The sequence below is a fragment of the Mesoplodon densirostris genome, chromosome 4, assembly GCF_025265405.1.
Source record: "Mesoplodon densirostris isolate mMesDen1 chromosome 4, mMesDen1 primary haplotype, whole genome shotgun sequence".
Lineage (NCBI taxonomy): Eukaryota > Metazoa > Chordata > Mammalia > Artiodactyla > Ziphiidae > Mesoplodon > Mesoplodon densirostris.
In genome coordinates, this window is record NC_082664.1 from 179,306,792 (window position 1) to 179,327,936 (window position 21,145).

Sequence of the window (21,145 nt, forward strand, 5' to 3'; positions counted from 1 at the left end):
GTACAGAGGAAAAGATGAAAAAATATTAGCCCTTAATCCTACCCATTCTACCCAGAGATTCAGTACACAATAGAAACTCGAATGCATTGCAATTTTAAATACTTTTCACACTTGGATCTTAAAGCCATAGGTATAAAATATCAAGATTTATTTCCATAGGCTTTCAACAAGAAAGCAGCACAACCTGGAAACTCAGATTATAATTTCCTACTTAAACCACAGGGAGTGTTTCCTCTTGGGAATATAATGCTCTCCCTAACATAGTGTATGGATTATTTTGCTCCAGGCAATTTAATTCTTTCCTTATGTTCTGCAGAAATGGTGGCCAATTCTAGTATCTCATGCTTTCACTGACCATAATACCTGTGCATTTCCATGCAAATGGATGGAAGCAGTAAACAAGTATGATTATAATTGAATGTAACTAAATGTGTGTCAGGGTTGAAACTTGGTAGTTTTTTGTTTTATTTTGTTTTTTAAACGTTTCTCACCGTCTCTTATCACAAGTTTATCATAGCTGCATGTACTATGAGATTCAATGTCCAGGGAAAGGATGTTGAGCTCCACAGTAGAATCAGGAGCCTGGATAAGCCACATACAGTCAGCGCCATTACTGTAGCTTTCAGGCCAGCCTGGGGAGTAAAGAAAGACGGGAGCATCTCCTGTCTGCAGGAACCCACCACAAGCACCTGCAGAATGAAAAGCAACACCGTTGAAATACCTCTGGCAGAAAAGAAGGTAGCATTTCACTTGAAAGCCACAGTTCTATACTGAAACAACCAATTAAAACAATTTTCTCAAAGAAATTTATACATATTTTATTAAAGCCACTGATTCAGACAGCTGTAATTTCCATAATGTTTTGAAGAAAAACACATTGTATTCTACTTTCTTCACCATAGTTTTACCACTTAACCCAATTATTAATGAGTGCCTATTATTTGTCAAGCATGAAGTAAGTCCATAGGGAAGACCCTATTATTATCGTTACCGAGGTAGAACTTTGTTCATGTTTCCAGTGTGCTTTAGTCTTCACCTTTTTTTAGCATAGCTATTCATCATGTAATTTATATTAGGCAATTTTGAAAAAAAATTCTATTTGGTGAAATGAAGCATTCAAAAAAGTTTGTGAGCTTATAATAACAACAGCCTTTTTTTGTTTTGTTTTTTTGCTTTTTAAATAACAGTTTTGTTGAGTTATTATTCACTCACCATAAAATTTACCCTTTTAAATAGTAATTTACCCTTTTAAATAGTTCAGTGGTTTTTAGTATATTCACAAAGTTCTGCAACCATCACTGCTACCTAATTTTAGAACATATTTTCACCACCCTGAAAGAGGCTGGATACTCTTTACCACTGATTCTCTGTTCTCTGCTCCACAAGTCTATGGAAACCACTAGCCTACTTTCTGTCTCTATGGATTTGCCTATTTAAGACATTTTATATAAATATAATCACACTATATGTGGCCTCTTGTGACTGGCTTCATTCACTTAGCATAATATTCTAAGGTTCATCTGTATTCTAGCATGTATCAATACTTCTTTCATTTTAAGGAACAATAGTATTCCACTATACGGATATACCACATTTAGTTTTTCCATTCATCAGCTGTTTGACATTTGGGTTCTTTCCTCTTTTTCACTATTTATGAATAATGTTTCTATGAACATTGGTGTATAAATTTTTGTGTGGACATATGTTTTCAATTTTCTTAGGTATATAACTAGGAGTGGAATTGCTGGATTGTATGGTAACCCTGTGTTTCAATCTTTGAGGAACTGCTAAACTGTTTTCCAAAGTGGTTATAGGATTTTACATTTCCACTAGCAACGTACAAGGGTCCCAGATTCTCCACATCTTTGTCAATAATTGTTATTGTCTGTCTTACTGGTTATAGCTGTCCTAGTGTTAAATACATATTTTCTAGTATGTCACTTTAATTCATTTGTTCTTTATTTAACTGTATATTTTCAAGTTTTTTCTGTGTGGTTGTTCAGAGGATTACAATTAACATCTTAAGTTAAGACAATGTAGTTTGGATTAATATTAACTTAATTTTAATAGTATACAAAACTTGGCTATAATATAACTCCATTCCCACCCACCCCCATCTTTTATGCTATTATTGTCATAAAATTATATATTTAAACATTCTAAGACCATCAGCATCGTTTATTATTATTGCCGTATGCAGCTGTCTTTAAATCAGATAGCAGAAGAAAAGAGCTACAGATGAAAATACATTTATACTGCCTTTATATTTACATATGTAGCTGTCTTCACTACCTACTGTCTACCAGTAAAGACATGCTAGGGTCATTTCATTTCATTCTGAAAGCCTCCCTTTAGCATTTCCTGTAGCATAGGTCTGTTTGCAATGAATTCTTTGTTTTCATTTATCTGGGAATGTTTTAATTTCTCCTTAGTTTGGAGGATACATTTTCTGGCTATAGAATTCTTTATCAACAGTCTTTTTACTTCAGCACATTGATTATGTCATCCCACTGCTCTGACCTTCATGGTTTCTGATGAGAAATGATATGCTAACCTTGTTGAGTATTGTTTTTACAAGATACGTGATTTTCTCTTCATGCTTTCAAGATAACCCCTTTTCTTTAGCTTTGATAGTTTGACAGCAGTATGTCTAGGTATACATCTCATTGAGTTTATCCTACCTGGAATTTTGGGGATTCTTGGATGTGTAGATTAATATTTTTCATCAAATTTGGGATGTGTACAGACATTATTTCTTCAAGTATTCTTTTTTTCCCTTTCCCTCTTCCTTTACCTGGGACTCTCATTATGCATACGTATGTTGGTATAAATGATAGTTTCTGAAGCTCTGTATAATTTTCTTCTTTCTTTTCCTCAACAGGATAATCCTAACTGACCTACATTCAAATTCAGTGATTCTTTCTTCTGCCTGCTTAGATCTGTCATTGAGCCCACCCAGTGAATTTCAACTCCAAAATTTCTAGTTGGTTGTTTTTTCTTTCAAAAATATCTATCACTTTACTGATATCTTCTATTTGGTGAGACATCATTCCCATACTCTTCTTTAAATCTTTAGACATTCTTTTAGATCTTTAACATATTTACAATAGCTTATTTAAAGTCTTTGTTAAGTAAGTCTGACATTTTGGCTTTCTCCAAGACAGTTTCTATGGATTGCTTATATTCCTTTGCATAGGCCATACTTTCCTATTTCTTCATGTGTCTCATAATTTTTTGTTGAAAACCAGACATTTTAAACAATGTAATGTGGCGACTCTGGAAATCAACCCCTCCCCCAAAGTTTGCTGTCACTGCTCTTTGTTCAGTGGCTTTTGTGCACTAATTCTGTAATGTCTGTGTTAATTGTTGTGTGTAACCATTGAAAGTCTGTGTTCAGGTTAGTGATCAACAACTGATTAAATAGAGATTCCTTTAAATGTCTTGAATCAATAATTCTCTCACTTTTCTGAGTGACTGTGTGTGTGTGTGTGTGTGTGTGTGTGTGTATTGGGATATGCCTGTATGACTCTAGAAGACAGTTTATAACTCTGCCCTAGAATTCACTTTCTACTTTCACAGAGCCTCAAGATCCTACAGAGGTGAGAGACTGGGGCCTTCTCGAGTCTCATGTTGGGCATGTTTATAACCCTGCGCATGAGTGGAGGCTTCTATGTTCCCAGAAATATGTCAAAGCTTTTCAAAGCCCCCAATGGATATATCAATCCCCAGTTTTTCTTTTTATATTTTTGGTCAGCCTGTTATTAGCTGTAACTGGAATCACTGCCACATGCAGTTGTGATGTTAAATAACTTGCCACTGACGATTTCTAAAACACACCCCAGAGATAGGGCTTTTGTGCAGAGCACACTGAGTCAGGTCAGATGAAGACAAATCCTGAGAATGGAGCTTTTCTAGGAAGCTGCCAGACAGGTTAAATGATAGCAATTCCTTAGGGATAAGATGCTTTCTGGAGTTCCAGATCTACTCCACCCCTTCCAATGGCTGTTAGGCTGCTGATTTTCATGGCTAACGTGGTTGTGAGGATATTGTGAGGTTACTGCAAAGCTAGGACAGGGAGAGAGATGGGAATAGGGAAAAATAAGATGCCAGAAAGTTGTCTACTGTCCCTCAGACTGATCCATTTTTCTTGAATAAACACTCTTCAGATTATTGCAATTTTTAATTAATTTCCAGAGTTATCAAAAGTTGATTTAAATTTTTTTTGCCAGTGTTCTCATTGTTTTTCTGCAAGAATAGATTTTCAGAGACCTTTACTCCACCATTCCAGAAGTGTATGACTCTTATACAATACATGTTTTGTTTTTTTTTTTTTTTTTTTTTTTTTGCAGTACGCGGGCCTCTCACTGTTGTGGCCTCTCCCGTTGCGGAGCACAGGCCCCAGATGCGCAGGCTCAGTGGCCATGGCTCACGGGCCCAGCCGCTCCGAAGCATGTGGGATCTTCCTGGACCGGGGCACGAACCCGTGTTCCCTATATCGGCAGGTGGACTCCCAACCACTGTGCCACCAGGAAAGCCCTACAATACATGTTTGAATCTTGCTAGGGCCACCAAGAAATGAATGTAAAATTTATAGGACTAGATCCTAATTACTTTATCCTATTACTATATAGGCTGTAGAAGTGTAAAAATAAAATAAAGTAAAAGCAATTTCAAAGTATAAGATCCGAATATTATCCAATATCTTCAAACGTTAAGATTTTCCTTTACATAAAATATTTCTTATCTTGAATTTATAAAAAGCAGTTATCATACTAACTAACTATAAGCTGCTAGTGCTGTTTGTCAAATATTCCATTTTTCCTCACTTCCAAACATATGGTGAAATTGCATTTCCTAATACTTCTGCGGTTGGGTGAGGCCATTTGACCAGTTCTGGTTTATGAATCATAAGAAAAATGACATGTATCACTTTTAAGCTGAACACTTTTAGACTGAGGCATGCCAGGGCTCTCTTTCCTCTTGCCATGATCACAGGTAATGTCCCAAACAATGTCAGATCCAACAACCAGTTAACCCAAGAGGGTAACATGAACAAGTAAGAAGTCCTATGTTTTTCAGCTATTCAGAGTTTGGAATTATTTGTTACTGCAGCATAACCAAATATGTCCTGACTGATAAGCTAATATTTTCCTACTTGACATGTTTAATTTCCTTCACATGACCCTAGTCCACATTAGGCTTATTTTCCTTTGACTGCTTTTTGCTTTGTCATTTAATCATTTAGCTACTATATCATTATTTAACTGAATGCTTTATCTTTGCCAATTACTTTTGAATTCTTGGAGAGTAGAGATTATATCTTGGTTTCCTTTCTTAGTTGGTATACACTTACCTCAGCATGTCTATAATAAACCCTCTATAAATATTTGTTGAATTAAATTTAATGTATGTTCACATAAGGAATGCTAATGTTACAGTGTTCAATATATTAATACAATTTAAAACAGTAAGTTTTTTCACTTTAATGAAAGTGTCAGAATGTGCTATGATCATGAGATAATCATTTACACCAACTAGTTAACTATAAAATTTTCTTATCCTTTTATTTTTTCCTTTGCTTGTTTTTCATTAAGAGAAATGAGATTTATGATACTATACTATACTCACTCATCCACTTAAATCACATAATTACGGAATATATGTATGAGAAGAGAACTTTTTTTGAGTACTACAATATACTTATTGATATAATGTTTTGCATGAGTGATTTCTTCTGTAACTTGAGATTTGTGGACATAAAAGAAGCTTAACTCAAGTTTACTTATAAGAGCTATCCAGTCTTAAATGGATAGCTCTAAATTACATTTGGCAATCTTTCTGATGGCTCTTTGCTCTTAGATAAATAGACTAATATTTTAAGGAAGAGTTTCATAGTGAATGTTATGAAAGCACCTCGCAAGAGAGGTGAAAATAACATCTTAGGACAGAATGCTAAGAGGCATTAAATAAATATAAGTATGAATTACACCTTCATCTGTGATCTCTGTTGATACAAATTCCCAAGAAGCTAGAAGCAAACAGACTCTAATCTTTTAGGGTCTGTTTAGTCTTAGAACAAGTTCAAAGTCTGAATATTCTTCAATGAGATCCAATGATAATATGTCCCAATCAAATATTTCAAGGAGTGAGAATATGCTATGAGAAATATCTGCTGAATTTATTCTATGTCAACCCTCAAATTCACAAGAGCCATTCAAAAGTGTTTAAACAAATTTTCAAAAGAAAAGCACAGTCTCCCAAAACACAGCTTACTGAGGGAATTTTAAATGTCTTAAAAATAGTAAAATGAAAGCTTAAAATTTAGGCCAACTTTACCTTGAAACATGAGGGTTTACAACCAGCTAAGGACACAGTGAAGCATTTCTGAAGACACACTTAAAATGTAACATAGAGGAAAAACAGTTACTTTCATTAGTTGATCCTAGTGTGTGTGTGTGTGTGTGTGTGTGTGAGTGTGGTACCTGCAAACCAAACTTTCAGAGATCTCTAAAGCGATTTCTAGAAATTGTAAGGAGAATATCTTATGGACATCAAACCCTTAACTATTATGGAAAATATAATGGGAAACCAGCAATTTTTTTGAAATAAACATCTAATCTCTAAGTATTTATGAAATTAAAAGGACACCTGAACATATGGAGGAAGGGTTTTGAGACTGTAATTACTCTTCTTATTCATTTGTGTATTTGGCCCTTATTAGTAGGAACTTTTGAAATATTAGTCCGCACATATCAGCCCCTAAAAAGAATTTCATTTATTACCAAACACACCTGTAGCAATGGTAGGTAAAGGTCCAACAGAGGCATTCATTGCAAACCACTCCAAAAGGAATCCTTTCCCTGAGACTGAAGAGTCAGAAGAAAACTGAAATGTCAAAGAACTTCCAGTGGAGCTCAAAGAGTCAGTCTGGGTACCACAGTAGGTTCCAATCAGGCGGGAATGAATGCCAGCCCCATCATAAATCTGCATGGAAAAGACAGAAAATAGAGCACTGAACTCAGGCAATCACTTCCATTTTTCTTCATAAATACAAAACCAAAAGGATAACTTATAATTTTATCATCATGAAAAAAATGATAAACCAGTAAACATTATATATCAGTTTAAAATAGAAAGTGTCATGAAGTATAAACTATGATTGCAAGCAATTAAATGTGTTTTAAAATTATCTATATCTTTCCTGCAGAATTATATTGGTAACCATGCTCCATGTGATATAGCTCATTATTCGATTTACAGTAAAATTTATGGGTGGAAAGGTAGGAACCAGGATAGTGGCACAACAACAGTGCCTATTAAATGTGCTTTGGGGCCTCAAAAGGGAGGAATTAGGAAGAAAGGGGAAAAGTAACAAGAAAAAGGAAAAGTCTAATGAGAGAAAGTGGCCAGGTATCCTGAAGGAGTTCACATTTCCAAAGAAGTAAAGAAGCAGAATTAATAACAACAAAAGAATCACAGCTTGTGAGGGCTCAGCATACTCAAAGCACGCAAGACATCTCTTTCATTTGGTTGAAAATGTTAGATTACATAGTTAGAGACATATTTTGTGATAGTTTCCAAATACGTAACCTTGAGCATGTTTATTTTTTTCTTCACATGTGGATGGATCTCTCCAATTACATTTCATATCCTTCCCTCCATCTTGTAAATAATTTGAACAAGTCCGTTATAAGTGTTATTACATATTTCTCTATTGAAGCTACTATATAAGCTTAGATATCAAATTAGCTAATAATTATTTCCAACTTACTGAGCATCTATCAAGTACTAGGTTCTATGTGAAGCACTGTGGACCTAAAATAAATAAGACAGTATCTTGGCCCTCAAGAATCTGATAGTAAAATAGTGAAACCCATAGAAGCAGAAAGTAGAATGGTGTTTACTAGGAGATGGGGGGAGCGGGGAATAGGGAGATGGTCAAAGGGTACAAAGTTTCAGTTATGCAAGATTAATAATTCTGAAGATCTAATGTAGAACAATGTGACTATAGCTAGTATTACCATGTATATACTTGAAATTTGCTAAGAGGGTAAATCTTAAGTATTCTTATCACACCAGAAACAAAGAAAGAAGAGGGTAAACATTTGAGGTGATGGATATGTTAATTAGCTTGATTGTGATTATTATTTTACAATGTAAAATTATAAAATATCATATATCAAAAGACTTAGTTGTACATCTTAAATATATATAATATTTATTTGTCAAATATACCTCAATAAAACTGGATAAAAAATAATCTGATAGTGTTTCTGGAATTGATGCAGTTGCCAATGTCTGGATGGCAATGATCACCACAATTTTTATATACTTATATTTACTTACTTTAAAATGATTGTTCAAATTTTTAACACTCTAACAGGAGAATAAACAGGGTAATGGGATATAAGATAGAATAAATTCTTAATTAAGACACATATACATGCTTAGATAAAGCCCAACAGAAAAATTATAATAATGTGGAAAAAAAGTTAGTTACAGAATCAAAGATAATAATTATACTACCAGAATTACCATTGTTCAGGTAACCTGGAAGGGGTATTTGTGATGTAGGGTAGACCATCCCCTATGACTTGTAAATGCTTGAATAGACATTAACTTGGATCTACGGTTGCCAATAGCAATTCACCAAAATGTATAAACATCAGTTGCTCTTGGAAACTCACCTTTAGTTTGTCATAATAGCAGTTGAGTGTTGCCTCCATGTCCATCTCCAAGATTCTACCATGGATAACCTGAGATTCATTCACATTCACTATCCAATGGTAATTGGAGTTGGGGGGGTAATTTCCAGGCCATAAGGGAGAGGCAATTTTCCCCTGAGTTCCCACAATATTATCATTGCCAAATACTAGGAAGGAAAACAGAGTAGTAAATCAGACCTACTTAGAACAGCTCTTTAGTCAAATGAAAGAAACAAAAGGCAAGGGGTGTTAAAAAGGATGGACTTTTAATTGACTGCAATTTCTTTTCTGAACACTGAAAGAAATACTGCTTCCCTTTTGGTTTCTCTGCTATCTATTAATTCTTTGGAGAAGGGTGATATTGTGAATGGAATTCCATCTCCTTAGAAGACTACATGGTGTGAAAACAAGCAATAGCGTCCCATGTAAAATTGGGTTCCCAGACCCCAGGGAACTCGGTGACTTGGGAAGGGGTATTACCAGCCCTATTCTATAATTTTGGTTTACCTATTTTACTTCATGTTAAAAAAGAACGAAACATGTTTTTTTTCTTTAACTATGTAAGAGAAACTGACATTTTCAAACAACATATCGAGTAGCTATTAATATTTAACATTTTATCCTATTAGAAGAATATCCTGTTCTTACAATATCTGAGCACTTAGGAATATCCTAAAGTAACAGTAAACGTTTCTTGTGTTTTTTTAAATTAATTTTTATTGGAGTATAGTTGATTTACAATTCGTGTTAGTTGCTGCTGTACAGCAAAGTGAATCAGTTATACATATACATATATCCACTCTTTTTGAAATTCTTTTCCCATATAGGTCACCATAGAGTATGGAGTAGAGTTCCCTGTGCTGTACAGTAGGTCCTGATTAGTTATCTATTTTATGTATAGTAGTGCATATATGTCAATCCCAATCTCTCAGTTTATTCCACCCCCCTTCCCCTTTCCTCCTGGTAACCGTAAGTTTGCTTTCTACATCTGTGGCTCTATTTCTGTTTCATAAATGGGTTCATGTGTACCAGAGTAAATATTTTTAACTTGAGGGATACAGAGTTTATGGGATCAAATGAAACACATTTGATATAAGTATACCAAACTGAAACGATGATACATTAGAAAACTCTGTATTGCAATATCACGAAAACTGTTTAACTTAAAATCAGGTAGACACTAGAGCTTTAAAAGAATGTTAGAACCTCTGAGAATGCTCTCCCTGGCTCTTTATGAGTCATTCATATATAATTGAATTTTTCTAGTACATTATATAATAAAGTAATCCTACAGAGACATTAAATATAGGGGAATTGTTCTTAATGCATTACTGAAAACATTGCTATCCTTCTAGTTTGTAGGACACATTCTGGAAGCCATCACTAAAACAGAACCAACTCACTGTTGGTAAATGCAGCCTGGAAGCCCACACCACTCCCTGAGCCATCGGAGACAAATCTGATCCACAGGATGTGCCCAACAATGGATGAATAATTGAGAGGGAGGATGTTTCCACAGTATCGTCCCACCAAGCGACCAGTGGCGTTTCCTTCCCGGATCTCCACAAAATCTCTGCTACAGTCTTGAGACTCCTCCAACTGGAAAGTTCTGATTGGAAAAAACAAAATTAGGGATTTAACTGATAAAATTAATTTTGGGATTATCCTGAATCACTTGCTGGGTTGACCTGTTTGGTTTTTAAATTTTTTCTTTAACTTTAATCACAGTGTCTTTTAGCTAACTCAAAACATTTCTTACACTCAAATGTGTTGAAATGGCGATTCAAGAGATACAAAGACAATTAATACACTGCCTTCAGGGAGTTTTCTTTCTGGGGGAAAATTGGGCAAGAAGATAGAAAAAACCATGTTAGAAGACAGAATATCATGCCATTAGAGCTATTTTGAGGCAGAGGTATCACATGCAATTGTGAGGTTCAGTAATAGCTTGATGGAGAGATTATTATTATTATTATTATTATTTGCGGTAAGCGGGCCTCTCACTGTTGTGGCCTCTCCCATTGCAGAGCACAGGCTCCAGATGTGCAGGCCCAGTGGCCATGGCTCACGGGCCCAGCCACTCCGTGGCATGTGGGATCTTCCCGGACCGGGGCACGAACCTGTGTCCCCTGCATCGGCAGGCGGGCTCTCAACCACTGCACCACCAGGGAAGCCCGAGAGATTATTTTTTAAGATGGAAATGTAAACATAAGCTGGATTTAAGGTGCAAAAATGGTGGGCAGGGAATGCGTGCTAACCAAAGCACATATGCAGAAAGAGTGGGACATATTTAGAAATCTGTGAGAGGTCTCGTTTGGTTAGAATAATGAGTACCTTTAAGAAAACATTAGAAGACATAGCTGGAGTAGTATGATGGGTTAATTTTGGGAGAACTTAAATGCCAATCAAAGGCATCTGTACTTAATTTCTGCAAAGGCAGAAAAAACATGGCATTTGCACTAAAACAGGCTAGTGTTCAAGCATGGCATATTCAACTTCTTTATATTCTGCAATTATGATGACATGGGGGAATGGAGGGTGGGAAATAAGATCTACCTCATGTAATTGTCATTAGTCACATATATAAAGAGTCTGGAACATGTAGATGCTAAATGAATGCCTTTAAAAATTGGCCTCGGACTTCCCTGGTGGCGCAGTGGTTGAGAGTCTGCCCGCCGATGCAGGGGACACGGGTTCATGCCCCGGGCTGGGAAGATCTCACATGCCGTGGAGCGGCTGGGCCCATGAACCATGGCCGCTGAGCCTGCGCGTCCGGAGCCTGTGCTCCGCAACAGGAGAGGCCACAATAGTGAGAGGCCTGTGTACCGCAAAAATAAATAAATAAATAAATAAAAAAATTGGCCTCAATGCTTAAAAAACTTGGATATAATCAAGGTAATATGGTGTTGGTGGGAGGGTAGACAAATAGATAAATGGAATAGAAGAGATGGTCCAGAGAAGGATCCACAAGTATAAAGCCAATTCAACCAAATTCATGGTGCCAAGTTTGGGCTTCAGAAGAGACTCTTAGGCTGTATTTGGAAATCACCTGTATGCATATGAAAATAGCTGAAAACATGGCTAGATTGGGGGTTTAGAAATGAAAAAGTGGGGAGTGATACATAGAGAAGAGATAAGAGCAGAAGCTTAGGGAACACCCATATTTTGAGTTCAGTGAAAGGAAGAGGAAGCAATAAACACAGGAACAGTGTGGAAAGTAGGATAAAAACAAGATCAGTGTCATGTCACAGAAGCCAAGAGAAAATTAAGGAGAGAGTGATGAAGAGTGTCATATGACAGAAAGATCCAGGATTAAGAACAGGCTACAGCAGGGGTCCCCAACCCCCACGCGGGCGAGCAAATGAAGCTTAATCTGCTGCTCTGCATCACTCCCCATCACTCACATTACCGCCTGAGCCATCCCCCCACCACCATCCCCGCACCAATTCCATGGAAAAATTGTCTTCCACGAAACCGGTCCCTAGTGCCAAAAAGGTTGGGGACTGTTGGGCTATAGGATTTGGTTACTCAAAGTAAATTAGTTACTTTTAAAGGAGCAGTTTTAGAGGGTCCACTATAGGATAATTTTTCACACATACTAAGAAGAAAATTAGATGATTTTTGGTGATTTCCATAAGACGATGAATTACAATAACAACAAGACAATAACAAGCTTCCTATGACACCCAACAATTAGAATTTATAAATTCTCTATATTTATATTTTTCATGTGCCCATTAACATGCATAAAAATGTATCAATATATAGTTGACAACACACCAAATCTCAGAAAATATTAAAACTATTAAAAAATATGTTCTCTGACCACTATAGAATAAAATTAGAACAGGGTAATAAAGAGATAACAAAAAGATCCTGCAATTTGGATATGTAAAATAACTTTCTATATAAACCATGTGTTAAACAAATCATAATGGAAATTTAGAATATATCTAAGACTGAATGAGAGTGAACACATTATGTATTAAAACAGGCAGAGTTGATCAGTAGAAGTGTGCTGGGCCCATAAAACTTAGGGAGTGTAGTCAAAGCATTATTTAGAGGGAAATTTATAGCCTTAAATGTTTATGGTAAAAAAGAACTAATACTAAGAAAAATGGACTAGATGTCTAATCCCAGAAGTTAGTAAAACAAAAAACAAACATACAAACCACATAAAGGAAGTAGAAGAAATAACACAACATCTGAACTTAGTGAAATAAATGTAGAAAATACTAGAAAAGATTAAGAAACCAAAAGCTATTCCTTTGATAGGACTAACGAAGCATAAATCTCCAATAAGACTGACCAATAACAGAAGAAAGCAATATTACTAATAAGAAAAGGACAAAACAACAGATATACTAGAAATTTTTTAAATTATAATGAAATTTACTAAAAACCTATGCCACTAAATTTGAACTTAGACAATTTTTATTAAAATACTATAACTAGTTGAAGAAAAAAAATGGAAAAACCTAAAAATACCATTAAATCAAAAAATATCAGTAGTAAAAACTGCCTGCAGACAAAAGGAAACAAATACCTGAGCCCAGATTATTTTATAGAGGAACTCTACCAAAGCTTCAATAAGTCAATATCCCAATCCTAATCTTGTGTAGATTGTAAAAAAAAAAAAAAAATAGAAAAGAGGGGACAGGGTCCAACTTGTTTCATGAAGTTAATATAATCTTGGGAGCAAAATCAGTCAAGGAAGGTCAAAGAAAGAAAAAGTTTAAGTCAATCTCACTTAATGCAGATGAAAAATCTTACATAAAAGATTAGCTAAATCAATCCATCAATCTGTAAAATATGTAAATCTTAAAAAAGTTGGGCTCACAATGGTTTAAGATGAAAAGATCTGTTACAACAATTCAACACACACACGTACACACAAAGATTTAAAGAGAAAAACAGATGCAAAAATATATGAAGGGAGAATCAGTGACAACTGCTGTAAAGCGTTCGCTAAAACTGAACACCCATTAATCATAAAAACTCTTAGAAAATTAGGAATAGAGGGAAATTTTCTCAGCTGGATGAGAACTGCCCACCAAACACCTAGAGCAAATATACTTAGAGGTAAAAGTTTTTAAACATTTCTTTTAAATAAGAAACAACACAAGAAAGCTTGCTCATCACTTTGTTGCACAATATACCAAAGGGTTCTCCAGGGCAATAAGACAGGGAAAGGGGGAATGGTTGTAAGAATTGGAAAGGAAGTGCTATAAATCAATATTCAAGGGCACTCATTCATTCATAAATATCTACCGAGCACCTTAACATGTCAGGTCCTTTTCTAGGCACGGAAGATAGAGTAGCAGACAAGAGACAAAATTTTTGGTGATTCTAGAGAATGGAACAGTGGCAGGATAAGATAATATGCAAATTTACAATGCTTAGTGTCAGTCTATTTATCTCTTGTAAAAATAAAATAGTGTGTGTGTGTGAAAAAACAAAACAAACAAAAAAAGATAATATGCAAAAATTAATAGGGTTTCCTTATACCAGCAAATGAAAATTTACAAGATGTAACTCAGTCAGCACTCATTCAACAATACTTGTCTCTCTACTATATTGCCAAACACTGGGACAGGACAATGAAGAAAACAGACAATGTTCCTTCCTTCGGGGAGCTTACACTCTAGAAGGAGAGATAGATAATAAACAAATAAATAGAAATATAATGAGGTAGTGATATGCTCTAGGAGGAAAAAACCAAGTGATTAAGGAGGGTTATTTTAGGTAAGGTGGACAGGGTACATCCATACTTTTTAAATGGGCGCCATTTTTAATAGCAACAAAAAATAAGATGCCTAGGAATAAATGTAACACGATATCTATAAGACTTCTTTGGAAAAAATACGAAATTTTAGTGAAGGACATGAAAGAAGACTGAATAAATGGAAAGATACTCTAAGTTCAATATGAAGAGTCAATAAAGATTCTCCCAAAATTAATCTATAAATTCAATGTATTTCCAGTAAAATCAATAAGTATGATTGCATTTATGTAAAATATAAAACAGAAAGCAATATTATGTAGTCTGTATGGAGACGTATATATATATTGTTGATATATATATATAATAAAAGGATATAAACATGCATAGATGTGATACACATAAAATTCAGAATATGGGTCACCTCTGTGATGAGAAGGTAAGGGAATGTGATGCTGCCCTGTAATATTTTATTTATTTAAAATTAATTTTTAAATAAAAAAGCAATTTAATTTTTTTAAAGTAAATGAAGTGAGTGCAAACGATTCTTTTTTTCAGAAGTAACTGAAAGAAATTTTTCCTGAGAAGAGGAAGGACAAGTTAAAGAGAAGAAGAAAGAATGGCCTAGTAGGACTATAGAAAAAAACTATTGGGAAGGAAAAAAAATGTCTCGAGAATAGAAAACTTACTTCCTTGCTGTGTATCTTTCAGTCACTGTTCAACGTTATGTGAGCGAGACTTCACACGATGGTAAGTACAGCGCCCTCCCGGGGCTCTATCTCAGCTACCAGGTTAGGATGCTTAAGGTACAGCTGACCAGCCTGGAGGTTCTGGGACCTCACTGCCCACTTTGGGATCAACGTATCAGGCACACCTCTGAGCCTTCACTGCCGACCAGAGCCCTGGAGCAAACCGGTCAGCTCTGCTCTGCCGCTGGCTTCTCAAGCCAGATACTAGCACTGGTAGGTCTCTAGCCAGACAGTGAGTCTGTGGCTCTCACAAGCCCACCAAGGTGCGTTATTACAGTGTAGATCATCTGGATCTATATTTCAGACTTAGTCTTATCAGCAAGCTGTGACTGATAACCGAGCACAGAAGAAATCAGAGAAGATCCACATCAGGCTAAACAAACCACACATTTGTCTTACCTCCACTGTCCTCCTTGACAACTTAATGCTTCATGAGACAAAGTTCACATCTACAATCATTTCTGGCAAATAATTGTTCTGAATCCACCCTTAGAATAGTTGCCAAGTGTGGCTCTTAAACTCAGGCTCAGCTTTATTATGTTCACCATAACATCATCCACAATGTACAATACGCTAAAATTGTGTTCTGATTTTCAGAAGAAGAAGCGGTGATGATTCTCCTCGGCAGGAGATTTATATGAAATTTTACCCCTAAATCTTTGCTACACAAAATGCTGCACGTGGTTTACCAGCATCAGCATCACCCCAGAGCTTGTCTGAAATGCAGCATCAGGCCCCACCAATCAACTGAATCAGAATACGAATTTTAACAAGATCCCAAGTGATCAACATGCACAATAAAGTTTGGTCCGGTGGTCTAGAAGATCACTAAGGGCAAGGCTTTTCTGTTTTTTGTACCAGACTGGTATAATCCAATGCTAAATGTCACAAAAGACATTTCATTAGAAAGGAGGGAAGGATGATTGATACCTGTAAGAATCAAATTAGACTTTTTAAAAAGTTTTATTGTTCTTGGAAGTCTTTGGTTTAGTCCGGTTCATTTTATAAGCAAATCCATCCTCTCTCCAAACACTTTGGCTCAGATCTGCTGGTAAAAATATGATGTGGAACAAAAATAGCACAATCACTGTTTCTCATTATTTCATTTTGATTCTTGAACCTAGATCAATCGCGTTTTAAAAGGACTCTGCCAGCATAAAATATATTTTCTGTTAATTCCTTTAAATATCTGTTTTATAAAAAAATTTCTTTTGGGGTTTTATTTCTCCCCCCCTCCTTTTGTGTTATAGATGCAACCATAATTTCTCCAGCTTTTCTCCCTACTCGATTTCACCACCGTGTCCACAATCCAAACCCCATATTTTAGAACTTGACATATTCCATATGTTTTTCATATGCTTCTCACCCACCCCAGGGGAAGTTTCCAAGCACCCATCTGGATATAGTTTAGACCACGGCAGAAATAATTCAGAGGCCTGGCCATAAAGCCCTTCTCAGTATCATCCACATAGAGGGGAGCATCTTGCATTCCACAGATTATACTTTAAAAATAAAACTCAAGCAAGGAACACAAAATAATCAAAATTAACTTCTTATGGATGAGAAAGGAAAAAGATGAAGCATTAAGATTTGTTTATACAATAATCAGGATTTACTGTCCATTGAAGGTAAAATGAAGGAAACTGGCTTTTTGTGTTTATCTTCCACCCTCTAGGAGGAAAGCCCAGTGTTGTTCATTTGGATTTAACTCTGAACTGCCACACAAGATACTTTAGAAATGGCAGAGTGAGAGAATTTAACATTCATTGAACATCAGGTGTGCATCAGCCTTGTGGTATACATTTAAAATTTAACATCTTTAATCACACCTATGGCCCTATATGGATGTGATTATCCCCTATAGATGAAATGAATCTCTTTAGGTTTTAAACAAATAGCTTCTTAACATTAACTTATTAGTAACTTAACAAGACATGGGATCTTGTCTGTCTTAAACATTCCCAGTACCTGGCCCAGTTCCTGAGAACCACTGAACATCAGATTGTTCGAGAATATGAATGTGGTAAAGACCAAGAGGAAAAGGACCAGAGAAGCCCTTTGATCTAGCAATTATGAGGCCTATTAAGCCATGTGAAGGACTTTGGACTTTATTATAAGAACAAGGTTCATGGTTTATTCATCATTGGATATAAAACGTCAATTATGGAAGTAACATGTGCTTTATATACGAAGCATCTAGCAAGTGTGTAACAAGTGCTTATGTGTATAAAGTAGGGGCTTAATAAATATTTGTTGAATAAAGAAATATATATATATAGTTATATATATATGGTCATATATATATATTTTTTCCCATACAAAATGTGTACTTTTAGTAAAGACAAAAGCAAACAAAACCTCTTTCCCACGTGGCAACTTAAACTTGTATTGCCTTTCAGGTGTTCAGAGGGTGTCTTTATTTTGACACAATGCCAGCTGGACCCTGAAGAGGCACTGTCTGATTGATAGGCTAAAAGAAAGTAACTTGAGATGTTTGAATGTGGTCCACAAATAGGACTTCTCTTCAATGTTTAAAAATCCATTCTCGATGCACAGAATGGCATGTGTAGAAGAGGAGCAAGACTTTTTTGAATAAGCAGAGCAGTGTCTCCAAAACAATCTTCTCTCCAAGCAAGTTACTTCTTATACTCTTTTCAAGACAGAATTATCAACTCCAACCAAAGCCCAATAATCTATGATACAGTAAAACAAACAACTTTTAATTTAAAATGGCAATTTAAATACCAATGTCTTGGGACTTCCCTGGTGGAGCAGTGATTAAGAATCCGCCTGCCAATGCAGGGGACATGGGTTCGAACATGGTCCGGGAAGATCCCACATGCCGCGGAGCAACTAAGCCTATGAGCCACAACTACTGAAGCCTGCACGCCTAGAGCCTGTGCTCCACAACAAGAGAAGCCACTGCAATGAGAAGCCCACGCACCACAACGAAGACCCAATGCAGCCAATAAATAAATAAATAAATTTATAAATACCAATGTCTTATCATCCAATATTTATTAAGCACTCATTACCAGTGTGGCATGTCATAAGTATCTCTCTAATGATGGGATTAAAAGGTCCCATTTCACTTACCATGTGCTTTTCACTAACAACTTCCAGAAAATATATTACTGTTGTTTAATTTAACCTAAGACCACTCAGAATGTGGCAGGATCCTACTGTTGATTGCATGTCCATAGTCCATACTCAAAAAGGCTTACAGTTCAACGAGGAACATGAGAGTGATTTTACTAACCACTAAATTCTGTAAAAAATTAATAAACAGATACCTCAGTTATACAAAGCTGAGAAACCAGAAGAAGGAGCTCTCACACCCTGTGAAGGTAGCAGAGCCCAAGAGGAAGAAGAAAGACTCCTGTTCTTTCTTGGCATGGACTTAGCCAATAAGAAGCCATGGACTCTTTGTTTACTGAAGCCCTCCCAGCTTCCTTTTCCCTGTATAAAAGCATCCTCCTTCTCCTGCTGTGCAAGGACTTGCAGGGGCTCACCATAGGTGCAGACCCTGAATTGCAATTCTCTGCTGATCCTGAATAAACCCATCTTTGATGGAGAAATATCTGGCATTCTATTTATTTCAGATCAACATTTCATTGGTTTGATAAGCAAACAGGTATGGTACCCACAAATCCAGCCCACTGTCACTCACTGTTTTTCTCGCCAACCCGGGAGTTTAAAGGTATGTCCTTCTCCTGCATCCGAGCTCACCCTCTCTTAGCATTTGAAGCTCTCCAGGCTTTATTCGGAATCTGTTTCAAATCTTCATCTTTCTGGTCAATGCTTTGTTCTGTACATGAGTATTCACTTGGCACTTCTATCTGATTTGAGATCAGGTTGTTTCAACTGAAACTGGCTAGACTTCGACCCATTCCTTCAGGAGCAGGGGCTGTTTCACTGAAACTGTGCCAGTTTTTGTCCAGCCTTCAGCATATTCCTTTGCAAAGGGCTATTCTCTGGACACTGGCTGAAAAAACCTTTGGCCTGGCTCCTCTAGGACCAAGACGTTTCCTTAGAATTGGCTGTTATTCAGGCTTCCAAGCTGTTTGAATTGAGCTGTCTGTGTTGTAAAACGTTTGAAAATTGTTCTTTTACTTTAGAGAAAAACCTCTGAGAAATGGAAGTCCAGTTTTTGAGAGTACCCACACCCCCAACAGGGACTCTGGCAGATCTGACGTTTAAGACTAAAGTCCTTCCTCATGCACATTTCTAACTAAATGGACCAACCCGATCAAAGGCAATTTAGGATATCAATGGCCATTATGGGGAACTTTTGAAATCTCCAAACTTAACTTTCTTAGAACCAAAGTAGACTACAATAGCTCAAAAATTTCCAGAAATGAGTGGAATACTTACTTTGGTATTTTGAGGCTTCCCAACATTAGCTGGAGCCTAGAATTGCCTCTCTACAAAATAAGATTTTAAGGCTAACTGAGGCAAACATGATTAATGAGAGATAAAATGGCCCCCAATGCCTCAGGCTCTTCTTCCAGCACCATCTGGTCTCTCCATTGGCTCCTTATGGTCAGACCTCATCTCCAGGGCCATCTTCCTCCTTCCTCACTACACCATCTATGCCTCCTTTGTACTGCCAATTCCCCATACTAATTCTCTTAACGAGCTTCCCCATTTGAAACTCTCCCCATTCCCGTTTCCTCTGCACTTGTCAGAATATGTCTGTTTACAGCCACTATGGAGAACAGTATGGAGGTTCCATAAAAAACTAAAAATAGAACTACCATATGACCCAACAATCCCACTACTGGGCATATACCCTGAGAAAACCATAATTCAAAAAGAGTCATGTACCACAATGTTCATTGTAGCTCTATTTACAATAGCCAGGACATGGAAGCAACCTAAGTGTCCATCAACAGATGAATGGATAAAGGAGATGTGGCACATATATACAATGGAATATTACTCAGCCATAAAAAGAAACGAAACTGAGTTATTTGTAGTGAGGTGGATGGACCTAGAGTCTGTCATACAGAGTGAAGTTAGAAAGAGAAAAACAAATACCCTATGCTAACACATATATATGGAATCTTAAAAATAAAAAATGGTTCTAATGAACCTAGTTGCAGGGCAGGAATAAAGATGTAGACATAGAAAATGGACTTGAGGACATGGAGTGGGAGGGTGAAGCTGGGGTGAAGTGAGAGTAGCATCGACATATATATACTACCGAATGTAAGACAGTTAGCTAGTTGGAAGCAGTAGCATAGCACAGGGAGATCAGCTCAGTGCTTTGCAATGACCTAGAGGGGTGGGATAGGGAGGATGGGAGGGAGGCTCAAGAGAGAGGGGATATGGGGACACATGTATGCATATGGCCAATTCACTCTGTTGTACAACAGAAACTAACACAGTATTGTGAAGCAATTATACTCCAATAAAGATCTATTAAAAAAATAAAATTAAGCCTTCTGAGAATCCAGAGGCTAAACCCTTAATTTTTTGTACTCCCTGGACTAAAGTTGAACTGCAATCCATAGTCAAAGTTTTTCCCAAAGTAACTGGAGATGCTCACAAATTGCTGGAAAATTTAATATAGTCATTCAAACTTGTCAAACTGGTTTCTCTGACTTATATCAGCTAGTTCATATGCTGGTCAGTGAAGGCCAGGCTCAGCATTGGATGAAAACCACTAATTGGGGGAAATCCTAAAAGGTCTCTAGAATTACAGCTGGGAGACCAGCCTGCTATCTTTTTTTTTTTTTAAGATTTAATCTTAATTTTATTTATTTTTTTGGCTGTGTTGGGTCTTTGTTGCTTTCTCTGGTTGTGTGTAGGCTTTCTCTAGTTGCGGCGAGCGGGGGTCACTCTTGGTTGCGATGCGCAGGCTCCTTATTGCGATGGCTTCTCTTGTTGCAGAGCATGGGCTCTAGGCACTCAGGCTTCAGTAGTTGCAGCACACGGGCTCAGTAGTTGTGGCATGTGGGCTCTAG

At 36.6% G+C, this 21,145-nt stretch overlaps 1 protein-coding gene across 1 annotated transcript in view; it reads right to left on the bottom strand.

The window, feature by feature from the left end:
• Nucleotides 1-21,145, bottom strand: part of CUBN (cubilin) — a 277,325-nt gene that overhangs the window by 99,514 nt on the left and 156,666 nt on the right. Inside the window, exons 37-40 of the mRNA XM_060097791.1 lie at nt 10,109-10,314; nt 8,688-8,872; nt 6,792-6,984; nt 492-689 (exon numbers count right to left, since the gene is read on the bottom strand). Of these exons, the coding sequence (XP_059953774.1) occupies nt 492-689; nt 6,792-6,984; nt 8,688-8,872; nt 10,109-10,314 (782 nt within the window). The remainder of the gene's footprint in view (nt 1-491; nt 690-6,791; nt 6,985-8,687; nt 8,873-10,108; nt 10,315-21,145) is intronic.